The sequence below is a fragment of the Epargyreus clarus genome, unplaced genomic scaffold, assembly GCF_041222505.1.
Source record: "Epargyreus clarus isolate Ecla_fem2 unplaced genomic scaffold, WU_Ecla_fem_2.2 ptg000026l, whole genome shotgun sequence".
NCBI lineage: Eukaryota > Metazoa > Arthropoda > Insecta > Lepidoptera > Hesperiidae > Epargyreus > Epargyreus clarus.
The window spans coordinates 16,373,037-16,393,252 of NW_027332233.1; the positions used below are offsets into that span (position 1 = coordinate 16,373,037).

Genomic DNA, 20,216 nt, shown 5'->3' on the forward strand with positions numbered 1-20,216 from the left:
AATAGTACATTACAATACGAGGACGAAAAATTTTTTTCTGACAAGTGTGAGTTTGCAGGCCGAGCCGCAGGCGAGGACTGCAATCACACGAGTCAGAAAAACATTTTTCGTCCGCGTGTTGTATAAAATTTTATATTACGGGGTCGGAAATGGGGGTTTTGCGCACGCGAAGCGTGCGTAAAACGTCAATTTACGCACGCCGTGATATAAACAAACATCATTGTCACTGTCATTGTTGTCAAAAATTATTGCCATTTTCCATTGTATAACGTAGAGTTGCCATTTGCTTCATCATACATTTGAATTTAAAAAAAGGTTGTTTTATGCAAAGAGTACCTATAGTAATCTATATAGGAAAGTTTTATGTAATGATTTTATTCTTCAGCAACAAACGAGCATGCAGTCCATCTGATAGTTCAAGTTAAATTTGAAACCCATCACAAATGCGTCGCTACGCCTGAGGATTAAAAAGTCACCTCATATGTAAGGAATATAGCCAGCTTCCAACGATACACAAGATCTACTTTATGCTAGAAATAACTAAAGCGGTACCTTTTCAGTTGAACCATACTGATTGTACTTTTCCAATTGCAAGTTGTTATTTAATTAAATAAACCGATGTCTTTTTTTAATAATATAGGAGTAGCAGATGAGCACGCAGTCCACCTGATGGTAAGAAATCAAGCAATGGTAAGTGAGCAATCAAGCCCAGATTAAATATTCCTATCTGAGATCGACCACAGATGCGTCGCTAACCCTGAGGAGTAAGCTGAAATTCAGCAAAAGTATGTCTCCCCTACCACACCCTTCAAACCAGAACACAGCAGCGCTTGACACTACTGTTAGGCCGAAATAGGTATAGCGGTAGTGCCGCCGAAGTTGAACCACAAAGGGTTCTACCGCCTTTGAAACTCTAAAATATTACTGCTTCCTGAAAGTGTTTTCACCTTTATCAAGAATTATTTTTTGCAGTCTAATAATCTAATAATCCTATAATAATAGAAAATAATCCGTAATTTTATAACTTATTTTGTTATTTTTTTAATCGAAAATAAATAATATAATAATCATAGCTCATATAATTTACAATATTTTTATACATCAATAATTTTGGCTTTAAGTTCTGTGAGTTCTTTAGCGTGCATCCATTTTATGCCCGTTGCAGACGCCGAGCTCGATGGTCTTGAAATACATCTGGAAATAATAAATAAGAATACGTAAACCAAATAATATCTCTTGTGATGAAAACACCTCTTAGAATAAAATAGGAAAACATATTTTCTTTTTATTCAGCATTTTTACTAAAGGCGCAAATTACTTCTACGTTTATTACTACATTTCAAGTGTTTTCTACAAAATACATACTCGATCTTCTTCCCAAAAAGGTTTTCTAGTCTGACTTTGGCGAAGAGCCATGGCCCCTGGTTTTTGTGTTCCTCTTGGCAGAAGGCCACCCTCGCTTTCTGGTATCTGCAGAACTCCTTTAGCACAAGGTCGTAGGGGAAAGGATACAGTTGTTCGATACGACACATAGCGATCTTGTCTTCCAATTTCTTCTCTTTTCGCAATTCGTCGATCGTGATGGCAACTTTGCCGGAACAGAAAATAAGCTTCTTGACTAAATCTGGATTTTTGCTTGCCGGACCACTCTCTCTGATTGCTCTGGAGTATCAGAAATTATTGTATACTGAATACAGATTGAGAAAACTGTGTAATTAGAATTGTGTACCTACTGTTGTACACAAGTTACCTACTACGGAGTAGGTGTTACTGTGACATCGATAGTAGCATTTTTAAAAAAAAATCTGTTTTCAGAAAAGGTACTTTGTAATAATTGCCTTATATACATCTACTGATACGGGTACAACAATATAACTAACTACTTCATACTCATACATTCTTCAACGGTTTGCTGTGGTATGTATTCCACCAAGCGTACAAAAAAGTAAGAGAATAAATATTTACCTCTGGAAGCAAGTTCCAGGCAGAAAGTCCTTAAATGATGACCTATAGAATGGATGCTTCAGACCAACTTTAGGGGTCATCAGAATGAGAGGTTTCCGGAAGGGCAGCGCTATCTGGCGCCGCATCAGGTGGAAGTAGTTCGCAGGCGTTGTCACGTTGCAAACCAACCAGTTGGCTGCTCGTAGCTGCTTCACTGTCGTATAGAAAAATGTGTAAAATTATTATTATAAGCACATCACTGTATTGTAAACTCCTACTACGTTTCGTAAAAAGTCTATTATTTTTTTTGGAATTCATAAAATTAACTATACCTATTTTATAATATTTAATAATTTTGTGATATATTAGTACTATATGATCACTGTGTCTACGTTGTAAATGGGATTCAGTATACGTGGGCACGTTTAAAAATATGTAAAATATTAAAATTTTAGAGATGCTCACATGCCATATCTTTGTCGTCTAGGTCTGGTAAATTGTCCTCATCGTCATCAGCCTGCTGTAGATACCTTTCCACCCGCCCAGACGAATGTTCTGGACCCTAGGAATCGAAATCGGAATAAAATCACATAAGTAGGTACTACTCTAGGCCATCTAAGAAAATATCTCAGCTATTATTAATCATACATGGACTGTTTGCCATTTCAAAATTCAAGTAGGGCAACAAATATACACAATGGAACTTTTTGTGCCTTTTATGTTCATAAGTCAGGCAAAATACGCCACAAATGAAGGCAAAGCAGACTTCAGAAAGCGCATACTTCATAGACAATTCCAACACCCAATGCAATGTGTCTAAAAGCATCAGCATTTTATATGCGGTACTCACAGCTCCATCAATGCCGTGCGGCAACTGCACCACGAGGCCCGACTGGCAGACCCACTTGCTCTCGCCGTTCGCGATGAAGGTGTCGAAAACGGGCTGCGCGGTGTCCGCGAAGTCCCCGTACTGCGCCTCCCACAGCGTCAGCAGGTACGGGCTGGAGTACGAGTAGCCCACTTCAAAGCCCAGGATACCTGGAGGATACATAAGTTTATTCCTTACCAGGTGGTGAAGCACTCGTTATATTGGTCTGACACGGAGAAGAACCGGGATTCGATCGCAGTTCAAGCAGATACCTAAATGATGAAATTAGGCTTCTATTCTGTCTGTATTTCTGTACCTCTGAACTCTGTATACTTTATCATTATCAGTATAATATAAATTGCATAAACTTCTTGTCATGTTTTTAGATTTTTAATACGTTATAATACTTCTAAAATATAAGAATACTAACCAAACTCTGAAAGAGAACTGTTGTGGAGACTGTACTGAGCTTGGTCAGGGTACAAAGTATCCAAAACCCTATAGGTCGCTCCATCGACGCCTTGGTGGTGGTACACGTGGTGCCTGCAAAATTGCTACCTGTGACTATACATACTTATTAAACGAAAGAAATCATAAAATTACCGAATTTGAATAAATGATCCTATAATGAAAATTAAGTTACCGATGAGCCATAGTGCCTCTCTCCACATCTTCTCCAGTTAGCCGAATATGGATCTTATCGCGCAACAGAGATCCATAAGCTAGGGCCTCACCCATTGCCCAGTCAGCAACTCCCTCCTTAACCTGAAACATAATATTCATAGTAAATGTACCTATCCAAAACTGTCGTGAAACTAAATGGACTTTCCTCAACATTAACTTGAAGCTACGGATAAAGAAATCTGTAAAACAAATCCATTTTACTTTTATATATTCGGTTTAAAGACAAAATTGAAAAACAAACCATTTTCTCTCTATTGGCCAATATCCTGTTAATTCCTTTGTGCACCTCGAAAGCCCATGGCTCTGGAGGTTTGCAGAAATGCTTTGAGATCGTGGATATTGTTGTTTCACTTATCCCTGTCTCTTCGATCTACAAATAAGTAAGATATAATAATTCATTTCACAGGAAGGCAATGCATCGAGCATTCACAATAATTATTCTAGCACGTAAATAACGTAAAAAAGAATGATGGGACTTAATGGGATATAATAGATATAATATATGATGCGATTTAATGTTATATTATCTGCAATATCTTCGAAAGAAATATTGTTCTAACAAAATACCTTATTTGGATCCCTGGCTTCAAAGAAGCCGGTCCAGGGCGTATCGATCCAGTCCATGATGCTGAGCTTCGTGATCTTCTTGGCGAGCTCAAAGTGCTTGTTTAACGTGTCCATGTATTCTTTCTCCCAACCCTTAATATCAGCGTCGGTGACTGTACCTTCCGCCTTCAATTTTGCGCCGTAAATTTGATCGACTAAAATAGTTTTTGTTTAATTACATTATTAATCTTGAAATTCAAAATTGAATACTTTTGAGCCTGTATAAAAAGTACCTAGATACTTATACGACATAAAAGTAAGTCTTCTATTATAATCTTCATTTACTACACATATCAAAAATCAACGAATTACATAAAACAGTCCTTACTACCAAGTGTTTACTAAAACTCTATGAGTTAAAAATGTATTTTCAGTTTTTTTTTCCAGTCCTCTGAAAACATCAGCAAGCCATACCAGTCTTCATGCTCCTAATCTTCTTGTACATAAACGGCTGCGTGAACATGGGCTCGTCCTCCTCGCTGTGTCCGAAGCGGCGGTAGCAGCAGAGGTCGAGCACCACGTCCTTCTTGAACCGGCAGCGGTACTCGATGGCGACGCGCGCCACGTGCGCCACCGCCTCCGCGTCGTCCGCGTTCACGTGCAGCACCGGCGCGTCCACGCACTTCGCCACGTCTGTAGTGGATTAACACGCGAATAATGTTTTGGGAGACACCACTTCTTTTTTTGTAGAGGTGACGTTACGTCATCGCAATTTCTTGATAACGTATCGATACAAGATGAAAGATCATTCGTCTCGGAGAACTGAATGCATTAAGGCTACGAAGAAGAACTATGACCTAGAATTCATGGAGCGTTATTGTTTCGCGTTTGCGTGAGGAACCCTAAGAGCTCTCTGTGACTCTTAATTCGACCCATATGTTTCTTTAAGACAAATTTGAAGCGTATATTTACATAATGAAATGACAGACATGCAACTATATACGTTTCAACTATAGAAGACTAAATTGGCATGCATTTAAAATCTTCAAAGATTTCTTTTATAATATAGGAGTAGCAGTCCACCTAATGGTAAGTGGCTACTGCCGCCCAAGGAGATCTGTAATCAACCTCAGATAGGATTAGATATTCTTACGTTAGGTCGGCCACAGATGCGCCGCTACCCCTGAGGACTAAGCTGAAACCGCCTCGGAAAAGTATTTGTCGCTGCCGCCCATTTTTTTTTTAATTATTTTGTACCTAATCCACATTAGGCAAAATATAGACCTAAAGCATAACGTATACCTTCAGTTAATCACAGATTTGTAACGAAGAAGAAGAACAGGGAAAGAACATGAAGAGTACCAACATTTTCTACTTCTAACTATTCAACTGTATTGCATACCGGAACAATACGGCGAGCTCCTGGCGAAGCGCGGGTCAGTAGTGTACCCTATCTGGTTGTTGCACACGATGTGTATGGAGCCGTGCGTGGTGAAGGCGGGCAGGTTGCCGAGGTGCATCGTCTCGTACACCACGCCCTGCCCCGCGAACGCCGCGTCACCGTGCATTATTATGGCCATCACCTAGCATATGACATAATATGTGCAAATCATAATGTAGTGCGATATATTTATATTGCACAACATGGGGAACCAGTGAGAAGTAAATAGAATGCCATTTGGGATTAAAATATCGATTGTAATGAGACATTAAGTTATATTAGATTTCTGTGCTAATTCAATGTTATTTTCTAGACTTTAGATTTCTACATTTATACAAGGCCGGATTTAGGTAAGGGCACACGGAGAATCTCTCCGGGACCCTACAATAGGAAAAAAATATTCAAATTTCAAAGGATCAGCAACTTATTTTTTTTTCCTAACCGTGTTAAATGTGTTTTTCCAAGCACTTTATTTGTAGGCAGTAATTTTTGAATTACTGTATTTTATTTCGAAAATAATAAGGGGCCTCCACCTCTTTGTTGCCCCAGGGCCTCCACACTTCTATATCTGCCTTTGAACACATTACTATTTGTACTTTATTCGTTACACATCATGAACTTCAATCAGTTTTCAATAACCTTATCCCCATTGGCGTCTCCTCTCCAGTGCTGTTCAGCGCGGGCCTTGCCGACCACGACCGGCGACACCACCTCCAAGTGCGAGGGGTTGCAGCTCATCGACACCTTGATGTACTTGTTGGTTTTGCGAATGAACCTATGTATGTACGTGCCCAGGTGGTATTTAATGTCTCCCGAACCCTGTGTAATAATAATAATATTGGACCGTCAAAATCTGATCTTGAATGCGCATAAATACAACTATTTTAAGTAGATACCTACTATTTAAACATGTCTACAAGCATCTACTTTTTCAGCAATTTTGTAAGTGTGTCTACACTAATAAATATGTGAATATAAAGAACTTGCTATGTTGTATTTCCTAATATACAACAAGTGAAATTCATCTACCGGTTCCTTAGGTTCCATAGGCTTAAATTGAGCGAATATATCAGTTAGTTGCTTCCGACACACGTTTACCAGCATGTTCAGACGACCTTCCAAAAAACAGAAATAAATTGATAGGTTTTTTTAAATTTATTTACTCATTATTAACCATGTTAAAAACAGTGTGGTGCAAAAGGCGGACTTAATGCTAAACATCATAGGTTCAGGATATACATTATATACCTTCCCCAAAAAGGTATTGCATTCCTTCGTTGGCTCAGATTTAATCTCTTTGTCATTTCCTATGATAGCCAATGGAAAATGTGCTATTTTAGGCCATTAGTATTAAGCGACTGAATGGTGCTTAAGTACCGTAACCTATAACTATAGTATGTAGTGTGCTTGCGCACGATCCTTATACCACGGTACAAATATCTAGTGCTTATACTGTGGCACGACTGAACAAAGATTATGGCCGACGCTCTGCCATAAAATCTGTTTAATTGTTGGTTGGTGACAAATTGCATGCGGTCGAGGCCATTCCTACAGTAACTGATATTTTGTAGATATTTAGGATGAGTTCCATGACCAACGGTTAGACAATACGGTGGATGATGCAAAGGAAAGTGGCAGGTAAGTCTCACCTCGATGCTGCATGGCCATAACTATAGACTCAACACCAAGCTCGGTGCTGGTGTCGACGATTTCCTCCAGCATCACGATCATTGTCTCCCCGCCTTCTAAACCAAATCGCTTTTCGGCTGGCCATTTGGTTGCGAAATACTTTTCCAAACTAAAATAATTATTGTAATTACATTTTATATATAAAATTCTCGTGACAAATTTTATATACATTCCGATTCCCAGTAGATCTGAGAATCTGCTACTATCTATTTTTCATACCCCTAAGTGATACGGGTTGTTCACCCTTTTTTATTTATATGGCAACAAAACGTTTACCTTTAATAAAGGCAAGACGACTATGCAAGACGAACCAGGTCGACAAATATGATGCACCTACGTATATTATGTCACATCTAGTAATAGTAGCAGACATTTTTAAATTGTTGGAATAAAATATACATGACGAATAGATTAATTCATAAGACTTGAATTCAGAACTGAGTGGAGATAGAAAACGTAAATTTATTAATGGAACCGCAAAGAGAAGATATCTTATGACCTAATTAGAAATTTAATCAGCATCTGCTCACAACACAGCTTTCGTTAGCCGTCGCATGATGAGCCGTTTCTCCTCCGGCGTCTTGTCAAAAGCTCCCGGCGTCTCCATACGTTCCCTGATGAAGTGCAAGCAGTCCAGGTCGTACAAGTGCATGTACTCCGCACCGATAGAACCACAGTAAACCGTCTCTAGACGACGGATGATCTCTCTGGAATTAAATTATCGTGTGTAGATTCTCTTTGTAAATGTAACAACTTCTACCTCCATTTTATCACTATTTTCTAGGTATTATTTAAGGAGTAGAAGAAAATTTTTCTGCATATTAGGAAATTTTCTAAAATCAAGAATATTTAGATATACACATAATTCACTTACGTTTTCATTTTAAATCGTTAGCTAAAATATTTAAGGCTATTTTAAAGGCCATAGTTCCGCAAGTGTATTATTTTTGATGGATGTCAATACCTTAACGTTAATGACTCTTCCTTCCCTCCAATGAAAGTTCTATCGGGCAATTTAAATACCATATCCATGTGTTTTTCACCTGCAGTAAGTAAAAATTAGTCAGTATTGGTTTTTTTTATCTTCCATCATTTCGTAATCATAATTCGAATTTAGATTAGGTAAGGTATTTACATTTTTCAAACGTTCGCTTTTGCATGAAAGTCACCTTCTTTTAATTTACTTACAACATAACCTAGTGCTTATAAATGTAAGATGCTTTTTGGGCCACTAATAATATTTAGAAACTATTGTTTAAAATTACCTACTTCTATTTTCTAAAACTACCCACCATAGTTACGAAATGCATACATACATAGAACAGTTCCTAATTCCCTGGCAACAATACGGCACTCCAGACCTTTGAGGTCAAGTGGTGCTTTCTGCTTATTCAACAACCATCTTGCGGGAATGGTCAGGGTTAAGGGATCAGTCTTTGACAGGAGATGCCCTCGTGCCTAGAATTAAGTCATAGATAGCTACAATGAATCGTCGTCGTGAAACCATTACTGCTGGGCACTGTGAGAGGTATCTCAGGGTAAGTTATTTTTCGAGCGTATGCGTCATTCTTTGACACGCCCTGTAGCCCAAATGGCTTGACCGATTTTTACATATGAGTTGTCGTTTGAATTCTGGGATTACTAGGGTATATTTTTAACCAGTCTAGTTTTTGCTTTTATAATAACTTTCTAGTTTAAGAATTTTCGCAGATGTAGATTTATGGAAGCAGATGTTGTGTTATTAAGTAATTTAAGTAAATATCACTTTGGTCTTACCTGATAACTTCTTATAAGATTCTGGACAGCCAAATGCAGTTTAATTTTTCTTGTTGTCTCTTCTTCATCGGCTTCTTTTTTTGGCTTTTGTTCTAGCACAAGATACGAAATAAATATTGAAGTATGTAATAAAAACATTATAAACCTAGCTTTACAACTCCATGAATAAGTTGTAAAATAAAATAAAATGTTTAAAAAATAATTAATCTGACACGTAGTAGAATCAGTGTGGTCCAATCGGGCGGCATCACCGCCCATCCTATTTAGTACTAGTGTGAACCAGCTCTTTTCGGGGGAAGGGTGTTGATACCGGCTGGCTTATATAATATAAAGCGACCATTTTAGACTATTATTTTACCACACAGGAGTAGCAAATCTCTTCTAAATGACGTTAGTTGCAGATGTCCATAGCCAAAAAAGGTGTTTTTAGATACTCCTGCATACGTACTGACTGTCGTAGGACTGAATTCATCTTCAAATTCTTCGATTTGTAGCACTGGACCATTGATACTCTCGTAGAGGCCATCCCATGACTGAAATCAATTATGTAAAATAAGCATAGGGCTTATCTTGGGAACGGCTAAGACGGCTAAGGTTTATATACCGGCTAAGGTGGTATACTTACGACGATATGTTTCAATTAGCAATCATAATATAATTTGAAAGTCATATAATCATACTTACCGAATCCACCTTGTCTTTAGTCTTCGCCCAGTCCAGGTACTGCGCTTCCAGGAAATTGGCATTGGTGCCGCTGAGGAAGGACTCCGCTTTGGATGACGATTTCCTTATCACCATCTTGTTCAGGCACTATAAATACTCGTAAAGTGAGTAAAATATATACCTACCAGAGTAAAGTTTCCTTAGTTTTTAATGGCAGTAGTTTAATCCTCCAAAATGGTAAGATCTTCAAGGCATTGTATCAAAACTTAAAATTTCTAAGCCCTGCGACTATTGAATTAAATATAACAATAATATAAGATGACTTACCGCAGGATAGTAAAGGCGAGTAATTTGCGCGGTCTTCAATATTTGGAAAGCCTTAAACAGAGCCATGTTAAGGTATTGATATTCTGCCAAATAATATATTAATAATATAAAAGTATTTAAAGATTGAATATAAAAGTAAAAAAATATGTCAATATATTGACAAAAAGTCGTAATAATGATAAATTGACGTTGCTAGCAGATGGGAGACAAGACAGTTTAGTAGAAGTTAGCCAGAATTTTTACAGGTTTATAACATGTTTATAAAAAGAAAATAAAAATTACATAAAAATAAATAAATCGAAAAATAATTTATATATAATTTGCTACAGGTCTAATGGCGCCCCTTAACCACAGTCATAAATAAGAGCTTCGTACTACATACTTTCAAAAAGAGTACCTACCTCTGGTAGTTTAGATAGAAGTTTAATATTTTGAAAAAATATTTACTTACGTTGAAATAAAAGAAGATAACTGTTAATCAATTTCTTTATTGCCAGGTCAGTTAACACCACCAATCGAATAGCATAACAACACAGCAGATAAACCACAGAAAACTAACGGATAACAGGAACACATGGTATGGAATGTTATTAAAATCTTAAGAGAAAACGACCTTGAGTAGTACCTACACAGTTCATATTATGTACAGTTCACAATTTTATTATTTACTACACGTACGATCACGATAGTAATCACAATCTTATCATTTCTTTTCTTGGCTATATCATGCTTATACATCATAAACTGTACAAAAACTTTTTCGCATAAAGAAAAAAACAAAAATATGGACTTAATGACCTTGGATTCATACATTTTGACCAATTAATTGTCGTTACAATAAAATATTATTTTTAAATAATAAATCACTTTTTTGTCGTAATTTGTAGAATTTAAAATGTTCCTGATTTACATATTATATTGTGTGATCAATATAAAAAGTAAAATCTTGTTACATATAAAATAATTAAATTTTCACAAGATAATGATACAACATAATGTTATAATAATTTCTTAACATTGATATCCACAAGCTATTCATATAGGCACAGATCGTTTACATAAAATAATTTGGCATTGAGCGTACAGCTGGTTTTAGAAGAAGAAGAAGCTGGTTGTAGAAACCATGCAACTTGTATATTCGTATGTTATGAAATATGACTCATAGCTGTTCATAAACGCATTTCTAGATTACAAAATGTATGTTTATGTATGTACGTTTTACTTCTTTTGGCGCTTCTTTTAGCGGGAGACAAAGATGTCCAAAGTAATGTTTTTAATATACTTAATTAATTTTTAAGTTCAGTTAAAATTTATTAAAATATTATTTTTTTAAAAACGCCAAAGAAGTACAAAATTCTTTCATACGTACATAAGCACTAATACATTTTTTTCTTTAGCTTAATTACACAAGATTCGAATCACCATGACAATAACCGATTATTACGATAAGAAAGGTATTTTTTAATCATAATAATTGGTAACACGAGGGAAGAGATTTTTACATACAAAAGTTTATCCAGTTAGTAACGTGAGCATTAGTATTTTTATTGCGATTTTGTACTGTCGATTGATGGCAAATATAGCATATGTATTAAAATATAGCAACTTTTATAGTTTATTTCATTAAAACTTTGCGGACATGTCGACAAAAGTGACTCCTGCGAAAATATTATATCACATATATTACACATGATTATATTTATTTATTTATATGATATTAAATACATTCTATCATAAATACATTTCATTTACTTTTAACCTAATAAAAATAGGATTTGTCGGATGAAAAAATAATGGTGATACAAATACCATGATATTTTAATATGATTCTTTACTATTAACATAGACTTATAATATAAAATATCCCGTCTATTTTGAGCTTATTTTACATAATATATTTAATATAGTTCAATAGCTTTACAAACTAGTAAGGCATTCGTGGGTCGCTTATAAAAATTACATTTTTTTATTTTTAGTCAGCCTTCTTGGCGTTCTGCTTAGCCTTTTCCTTTCCTTTGGGTTTTGAGGGATAGATGACGAAAAGAGATAGCTGCACTGCACATAGTAAGAACGCTACCACGTTTTGGATCTGAAAATTTAAATAGAAAACGGTCTTAGTTTTGGCAAAAAAAAATCTTCATTTTTATGACTTTATACAAAAAACTGTAAAAATTATCATAAAAAGTCATAGCAACGATGACTTTCGTGTTAAATCTTATCAGTGACGTTGTTCAGGTGACGTTACGATCCGGTAGTAGATTAAGAAACACTATCTACTACTAAAAGATGTTAGTACCATCTTTATAAATGTATTTATTTTTATAATAAATGTATTTATTTTATAGCACTTATAAAAATAAATACATTTCATTTACTTTTATTACACACAGACATAAGATTTCTATACTACGACTTTTTTACCAGGATTTTCTGTTATGGACACACACACACACGCAAAAAGACAACATGAACACTCAGAAAAACCAGAAATCAACAATCATCATTTACATATCTGCCCGGAAATCGAATCCGGAACCCTCCGGCTACCAGGCCAGCATAGTGACAGTCGCGTTACGTAGATCGTCAAATTATAATTATCGATATATTTATAATCTCCGATAAATTATAAAGGAAACGTGCGCTAAAACCGTACCGACTTTAATACGATAATAATTTAAAATAATTCCGATTGTACAATCAATACGCTTAATAACGTGATTGACCTAGAAATCTAATCATAACTATTTTTGTCTTATTACCGATAATTTAAATGAAATATTATTATTATATTTTATTCTCGATCATAAGCTCATATAGTGTACCTACGTACGAATATAGCATCATTTTATATATAGCTATTAATATGGCTCCGTCTTGATCCGCCTTCGCGTGCAATTCAATCTAAACTTGTTTCCATCACCACTTACAATTCCACCATTGGACATGGGTATGCCAATTTATCTTGAAAAGGGGGTTTTAGATGACACCCCTATGTGTTCTTAATTCGTAAGACACCGGTGTTCGTATTCTTATATTAATTCCTTATTTATTTCTCAAGACATTTACGATAATAGAGGATGTTGTTCTGGCTCATTCATGTTAGCAATAGATACAGATAATCTTATTATAGAGTCATGAGTGCAAAACGCGTTTATCGGCACACAGTACCATTTTAATACACTTTTTTAATATTTATCTAAAAAAAAGTAAATTGAATACTCACAACAAGGAACTTGTTCTTCAGTATGATGCCGTACAACAGCCACATGAAGGTGACGATGGTACCAGAGAAAATCAGCGGGAACGGCATCCCCTCAGTACTCTGGTTCTTGATTATATCTTTCTGTAATAACATAGATATAATTTAAAAGGCTACTTAGAATGCGTCACGATCTGTTCTACAAGTCGTATTGGCGATTTGCTTGCGCATGGTTCGTGGGTATTTTCTCTGACAGCTTGAAAGTTAAAACCTAAAACGAATTTCCATAACTTAGTTCTAGTTGACTGTAATTCAAAAACACTCTACTTCGGAATAATTCATTGTTAATATTGTCTTGGACACAAATGTTATTGCAATCCCCAAGTCATTGGTCTGAATCAAATACATAGATTAATTTGTTTCTGTGTAATAGCACATAGGCTTGCTCAGAGCCGGATTAACCTTAAGGCAGAGTAGGCAACTGCCTTGGGGCCTAGGATCGACAGGGGCCCACTGCAGACTCCGTACTAACACGCAGCCAACCCGCGTTGAGCACGCATAGAGCCTGCGTATGTCTGAACCCGCCCTTAGGACGTCATCCATGCCTATATCGGGAATTGTATTCAGGAATGTGGGTAGAAGGCAAAAAAAAATCATTATTTAGTCAGTCAGAGTAGGTAAAGAAAAGGGGCCCGAAAATTGTATTGCCTACAGGCCCATACAGGGTTAATCCAGCTCTGGGCTTGCTGAATACCTGGCGATAAGCCGTTACTATCAGCAGACAGGCACCTGTAATCAACAACAAATAGAACAGGTGTCCTATCTACACAAATTACAAATGCTTCTTCTGATAACTAACCTAAAATGCCTTATAGTAATGAATAACGATTTTCAGCTATTTTCGAACCGCAAGATTGGGGTGCGATTACCATATGAAAGAATAAGGTCATGTATCGACCCGGTTATGTAAAAAAAAATATTGTAATTTACTTGTTTTAGTTAGACTATACAAAATTAAAGCATTTCCTTTCAGAACAGGCAAAGTAATTAGAATTCACCTCCGAAGATAATAACTCGAAGACAATTAGACTACTTACATAATTATAGAAAGTAAAATTTCACTTACCAGTCCAAACAGTGGTGAGGCAATCAAGTAGAACATGAAGGCGGTGATTATAGTGCCGAACCTATTCTCGACCAGCGCGGGGTCCTCCATCTCCGTGTACGCTATGAGACCGGCCGCGATCGCGCCCCCGATGCCCATCTGCGCCCACACTTGCATCTTCTCCGTCGTGTAGTGGTAGAAGAACAACACGTATAGGATGTTTAGCGCGAGACCGATGAAGTTCACTTGGATCATCTTGTCATCGCCGAGGATGAAGCCGAATTTCAAGTTGAGGATGCTCCTGAGAAGAATGTTTGTTTTTAGATCGAGATTACAGGTGCTAACATATTGTTTGAGTTTAATGAGTAAAGTAGGTTGCTATTAGTCTTTAATAGTCTTGTAAAGTAACGCTAAATAGGATAAAGTGTAGGTAATTAACATAAAAAGAAACAGCTATAAAAACTACATGATATAGGTATTTCAAAACATGAACCTGTTGACAAAATTATGTGTAAGTTCGACGAACTCGATCTAGAACCGACTATAAATTACAAAGTGATATGCAAATATTTCATATTACACTTCGTGAATAACTACGTATTTTTGGCCTCATCTATTTTCCCTTCACAGACAGACAACCTAACACATTCTGAGAACAGACCCAAACCCAGTTATGGGACAGATACTTATGCATAAATCCATCTAGATTGATGACTCTTAATGACACTGCTACTCTAACCCACAATGAATTCATTCAAAAAGACCAAAAGGAAGTATCGTTTCGACCGTGAATGACGTATCATTCTCAGCGGTTAATAGATAGGAGTTATTGGCTTGATTAGATAAACGAGATTGCTGGCGTCAGTGCGAAATTGTAACAACAATTGAAACGGACAGCAGTTTGAGACCTAGATCAATTAGCTCATTATTACAGAGTGAGAATGTTCAAGGTGACTCAAATGTTTCGACAATCGCCGCTTAGTCAGAAACTAAGTTTTCGAACGTGATTTTCTAAGCGTATTCCACCAAAGTATGTGATGTTTTGCTCATTTACGAAAATCTGATGAAGCGTTGATAATTCGCACGGTTTAATTATATTTCAGCTAAAATCATAAAGTTCATCATGAACCTAACACTGATTCCTTTCTAGGAATGGGTCTCGCTCAGAATGAAAACCGTTAAAGCTACAGTCCTCGATGCTCGCCACCTAAATATTTTGTATCACAGTTTTTTATGTGTGACTTTAAAAATCTAGTCTGGATTTCAAATATAGAATTTAAAAATATATTCTCATGATCTTGATGAGTTAAAATGTTTTAGGATTTTTTGATTTTTAGGAATCCATAGTTGTGACACGCCAGCACCACTAAATACACTTACATAATAACACCACCAAGGAAGGGCATCAGTGTGGTGCCTTTAGTGTTTCCCTGCTTATAGATGTCGTAGCATATGAAGCAGCCGGCGAACATCTGCGCGGTGGTCACCACGGCGGCCACCGTGCCCACCAGCTCCTTGTAGGGCTGCAGGACATCTGCGAGCGCGTCCATGTTGATCCTGTGACAAGTCATTGGCATGTTACCATATTATATATAAAGTTCAATGTTCTTTATGTTTGTATCCGCAAAGTTTGAAAAATATTCGATGGGCTGACTTTGAATTATTCTTCGTTCGTTAAACTAGCAGTATTTAAGAGAGTATTTTAGGCATAAGAGGCTATTTTAGGGATAACATACACAATAAATACAAAAAGAAACGAAAAAAAGATGAATCGTACTCAAGAGGCGGTTTTATCGTTAAAGCGATAGATTAATATAAAGTGGTTTGATATCGAGACCAAACTGCGCCTACTGTAATATTTTATAGATGAACTAGCCGATGCGGCAAATGTTGTGTTGCCATATAAATAAAAAAATGTTAAGGATGAACAACCTTAGAGGTACGAAAAATAGATAGTAGCCGATTCTCAGACCTAATGAATATGCATATAAAAATTGGTGAAAGTCGGTAAAGCCGTTTCGGCGTACGGTAACTAACATTGTGACACGAGAATTTTATATATAAGATTCATTAGTAACATCTTTCCAATAATTCGAGCTGTCTATTTGCAACATGTTTACGAGAATAGCTGACTGTTGAAATATAACACCACCCAAAGTTATACATCAGCTAGTCACAGATGAATCGGTATAAAAACAGGGTCGTAACATTAATAAATATTAGGGTATTGGATGAAAAGGGACACTGAATAATTCATATACATAATGTCCTGACCGTTTCAAATTTTAACTAAAGACAATTTGAATTTTAATACCCTTACGTGCCTTCACACGGGTATAAAACCCAAATTTTATTATTCGTTCACGCCATAGGTTCGCGCTCATAAAAGTTACTAAGTAATTTCACCAAGCGCAACGCATATCACATGTATTATGTACTAAATAAACATATTTACTGCCCTATTGTAGTGTACGACTGTACTGAGTAGTGTTAAATAACATTAAACTCGACACCTACATCATGAGGATGAAGTTACGTAATTGTTTCATAAATTATACAAACACGTTTCAAATTGATCAGGAAAATCATTAAGTTTATTTCTTGTTCCATTGTAAACTGCACCGTCATGTACATCGAGGTAACAGTAAATCCACAAGGTTATAAGCACTGTACCTCAAAGATTACCACAGAAATTTGTTTTTGACAGGCTCTATAAACTAAATTAACCATGTTGTCCTTGGTCACATACAAAAATAAAAACAATATGCCCCTTATGATATGTAAGTGGACATAATACTCAACAATCACATCCTCACATTTTATTGAACTAAATGGGTCTCAATTGTTAAGCACGCAGTACACATAACGTCATGCAGGCACACACCCACAAACCGTAGACGTCACGAGAGGCGAGTAATAAGAACCGATATTCATCATTTTAATGGACGGTCAAAAGATTTTTGGTCTCATGAAACATAGCCCCAGTGGCCTAAATTTCTCTCTGAAAGTTCAACAGTGTCCAGCAGAGGGCCAGTAGAGACTAGAGGCCTATAGTAAACGTTCAGATGCTATTTTTGTTTTTAATTCTTCTAAAAAAGGTGAATGCCTATATGACCAAATTCGATAATAGTATGATGTTCTTGCGGTTGCTTTGTTTAATACTGAATTATGAAGCACAGGTTGACCCGTGTCTTGTAGATCGTAAGTTCGTTACCGTGTTACGAAGTTAACTGACGTGATTTAGTTTGGATCAACCTTTAGCTTATCAATTACAAGCGCGATTTTCTGAAACAAAAGCCACTCAAACGCAGAAATAGAGTTTTAATCAGTCGCCGCAAGGTTGTGGGTATTGTTAACCGCGGAAGATAACTTAGCAAAAAGACGTTCTTGCCTATCTCCTGTATTGAACTTTTAGTTAGTATATTTAGGAGAAGGGACTTGTACTATGCCAAGTTGGCACGATAGTTTTTTTTTATTTAGTTATAAAAAGATGGACATAAAAATCACGCGATAAGATTTGTTAGTATTCGATTTTATATCGCGCGATAAATGAGTTAAAAAAACCTGTTTGACGAAAACCAGTAGTGATGTTACATCGTTACATACGGGTCGTAACTACTTGTTTTTCACTTATTTTTAGAAAAAGGGTCTGCGCGGATACCGCGTCATGCGCACACCCACTGGGGTTTGACGTCACGGGTGGCTAATGACAGATAATGAGGAGTAATGACTCAAAGTGGAACCGAAACTATTACGCGTGTATTCCGATCTGCGCACACGCAGCACAAACAACACAATCTCCATTAAGAGCATGTTAATACTAATTTGTCTATTTATTTACCAAATATTTAAGTATTTTTAGGATATCTTTATTGTAATAAAATTAATATTATAGAAGGTGGTAGAACCCTTTGTGGTTCGACTCCGGCGGCACCACCGCCACACCTATTTCAACCTAATAACAGTAGTGTTAAGCGCTGCTGTGTTCCGGTTTGAAGGGTGTGGTAAGGGAGACAGACTTTTCCGAGGCGTTCCAGCTTAGTCCTCAGGGGTAGCGGCGCATCTGTGGCCGACCTCAGGTAGGAATATCTAATCCTATCTGGGGTTGATTACAGATGTCCATGGGCGGCAGTAGCCACTTACCATCAGGTGGACTACATGCTCGTCTGCTACTCTTATATTATAAAAAAAAAAAAAAAAAAAAAAAAAATTACACACAAGCATTTTTATAAAAATGCCTGGTATTTTCTAGCAGACATTTTCAGAATTAAAATTAGCAAATGTCATTCAATGTATCTTTTACTGTGGTGTGAACATTCTATTTTATTATTTATCCTAATGGTCATTTAGGCAGAAACTAAAAATAAGTTGTTATGTAAAACCTGATTGGTTGAGCAGTTTTTACATATTTGTATAAATAAAAAAGTAGTTCTTGAAATCATTTTTTTTGCAACAGTGTTATTGAAAAATGTAGTAAAAAGTTCTTAACAAATATACCTACAATTTATTAGTTTAAAAGATTACATACATACCACTTTACTTACATTACACACATACCATTTTTTGTCTTGCTATGCTTAAATTGATGAATCAAAATGAAATAACGAGGCAGTTAAATCTTTTCCTACTAAACAACCTTTATAACACATTTTTAATAACAATTCACACTTTCAATAACATTATTTACATAACTAAATTACCAATTAGTATCAATAATAGCAATATTATGAAGCAGTAAGTGTTCACAAAAGAATATTTTACCTTCTAAAAACTAGTAATGTTCTGAAGGTTATTATTATAATTACTTTGTGATAACTTTTATCTGTTTAACACATAACTATTAAAATTAATGGTATTCGTGATTCGTGACATGTTAAATAATCAATTGTGTTGAATTTATAACCAGTTTAAGTTTATAAAAACAGAATGTGCTATTCTAACTTACAAAATATATGTGAAGTGTTAATTTATTTTGAATATGAATTATTTTTTTGTTTAAGGTGTTTTATAAACGGTTATTTACGAGTACTATCTATTAATCAAATTATTATATTAATAATAGAATACAATTAAAGTTTACATTGTATGAGTTAGATAATGCATGTTAGACACTAGATAAGAGTTGATTGTCATATTTCAGTAATTAGATACTTGGGTATCTTGCATACTGAATGCTTGAGAACATGACTAGGGCATGTACTTATGATTATTTTAAATAACTCTCTCTGTATATGAGCATGGGCATTTTAAGCCCATTTTGAACTTATGCTACACCACTGTTTTGGAGCCCTTAACAAAGCTACACCCATGCTGTTGGGCACAGGTCTGTTTTCACTACCGTGGGAGACCTAAAGCATAATTCTTCATACAAGTTACAAATATAAGCAATTTGCTATTTTATAACATTTGTGTTTAGAAATAGGGAAGTAGTAAGTCGTTTATTTAAAAAAAAATACTTCACACATTTGGCCAATGAGGACTTTGGATTTATCCTTTTCTCTTGTAAGACAACATTCAGTCCACCAGTGGGGTAATTGCACTATCGGTAATGATTATGCGAAAGTAAATAATCCAGGTGTCCTGATATAATTTTATCTATAAAATAATTTATGGGGGACTTAGGTCACCTTATTTATGTATTGCATCGAAACTGACCTTAAGAAACGTGTTCTAATTGATAATTGTTATTTGTTTTACATTTTATAGACATATCAATAGTACTTAATTAATCTTAAATTCATACATAATAAATCTAATTATTTCATAAGCAGCACTACTTACGATGTCACGAAGTTTACAGTCGAGAAGATAGTGTCTTTATATTTACGACGTTAATATTTAATTAATAAAAAATATATTATCATTGCACAACACACTACAATAGCGATTACGAGTTCGTTTTCAATTCGACTGAACTTCACTGACCGGTGAACTTCTTCCTCGTAATAATTTCCTACTTTTGACGTCAAAGTCA

At 35.9% G+C, this 20,216-nt stretch overlaps 2 protein-coding genes across 2 annotated transcripts; both read right to left on the reverse strand.

Annotated features, from left to right (window-relative positions):
* Positions 1-1,063: 1,063 nt before the first annotated feature.
* LOC140753498 (2-oxoglutarate dehydrogenase complex component E1) lies at positions 1,064-10,035 on the reverse strand. Its single transcript, XM_073088135.1, has 21 exons — positions 9,939-10,035; positions 9,633-9,758; positions 9,397-9,481; positions 8,949-9,040; positions 8,489-8,630; positions 8,137-8,215; positions 7,703-7,879; positions 7,133-7,281; positions 6,513-6,598; positions 6,123-6,302; positions 5,445-5,625; positions 4,517-4,735; positions 4,064-4,257; positions 3,738-3,866; positions 3,456-3,577; positions 3,243-3,355; positions 2,795-2,982; positions 2,410-2,506; positions 1,966-2,158; positions 1,366-1,662; positions 1,064-1,194 (listed from the first exon to the last, which is right to left on the reverse strand). Exons 1-21 carry the CDS (start codon positions 10,002-10,004, stop codon positions 1,095-1,097), a joined length of 3,015 nt encoding a protein of 1,004 aa, XP_072944236.1. The 5' UTR covers positions 10,005-10,035; the 3' UTR covers positions 1,064-1,094.
* A 375-nt stretch (positions 10,036-10,410) lies between these two features.
* On the reverse strand, positions 10,411-20,201 carry LOC140753287 (sugar transporter SWEET1). Its single transcript, XM_073087779.1, has 5 exons — positions 20,024-20,201; positions 15,623-15,799; positions 14,264-14,543; positions 13,162-13,281; positions 10,411-12,027 (listed from the first exon to the last, which is right to left on the reverse strand). Exons 2-5 carry the CDS (start codon positions 15,790-15,792, stop codon positions 11,911-11,913), a joined length of 687 nt encoding a protein of 228 aa, XP_072943880.1. The 5' UTR covers positions 15,793-15,799; positions 20,024-20,201; the 3' UTR covers positions 10,411-11,910.
* Positions 20,202-20,216: the final 15 nt, after the last annotated feature.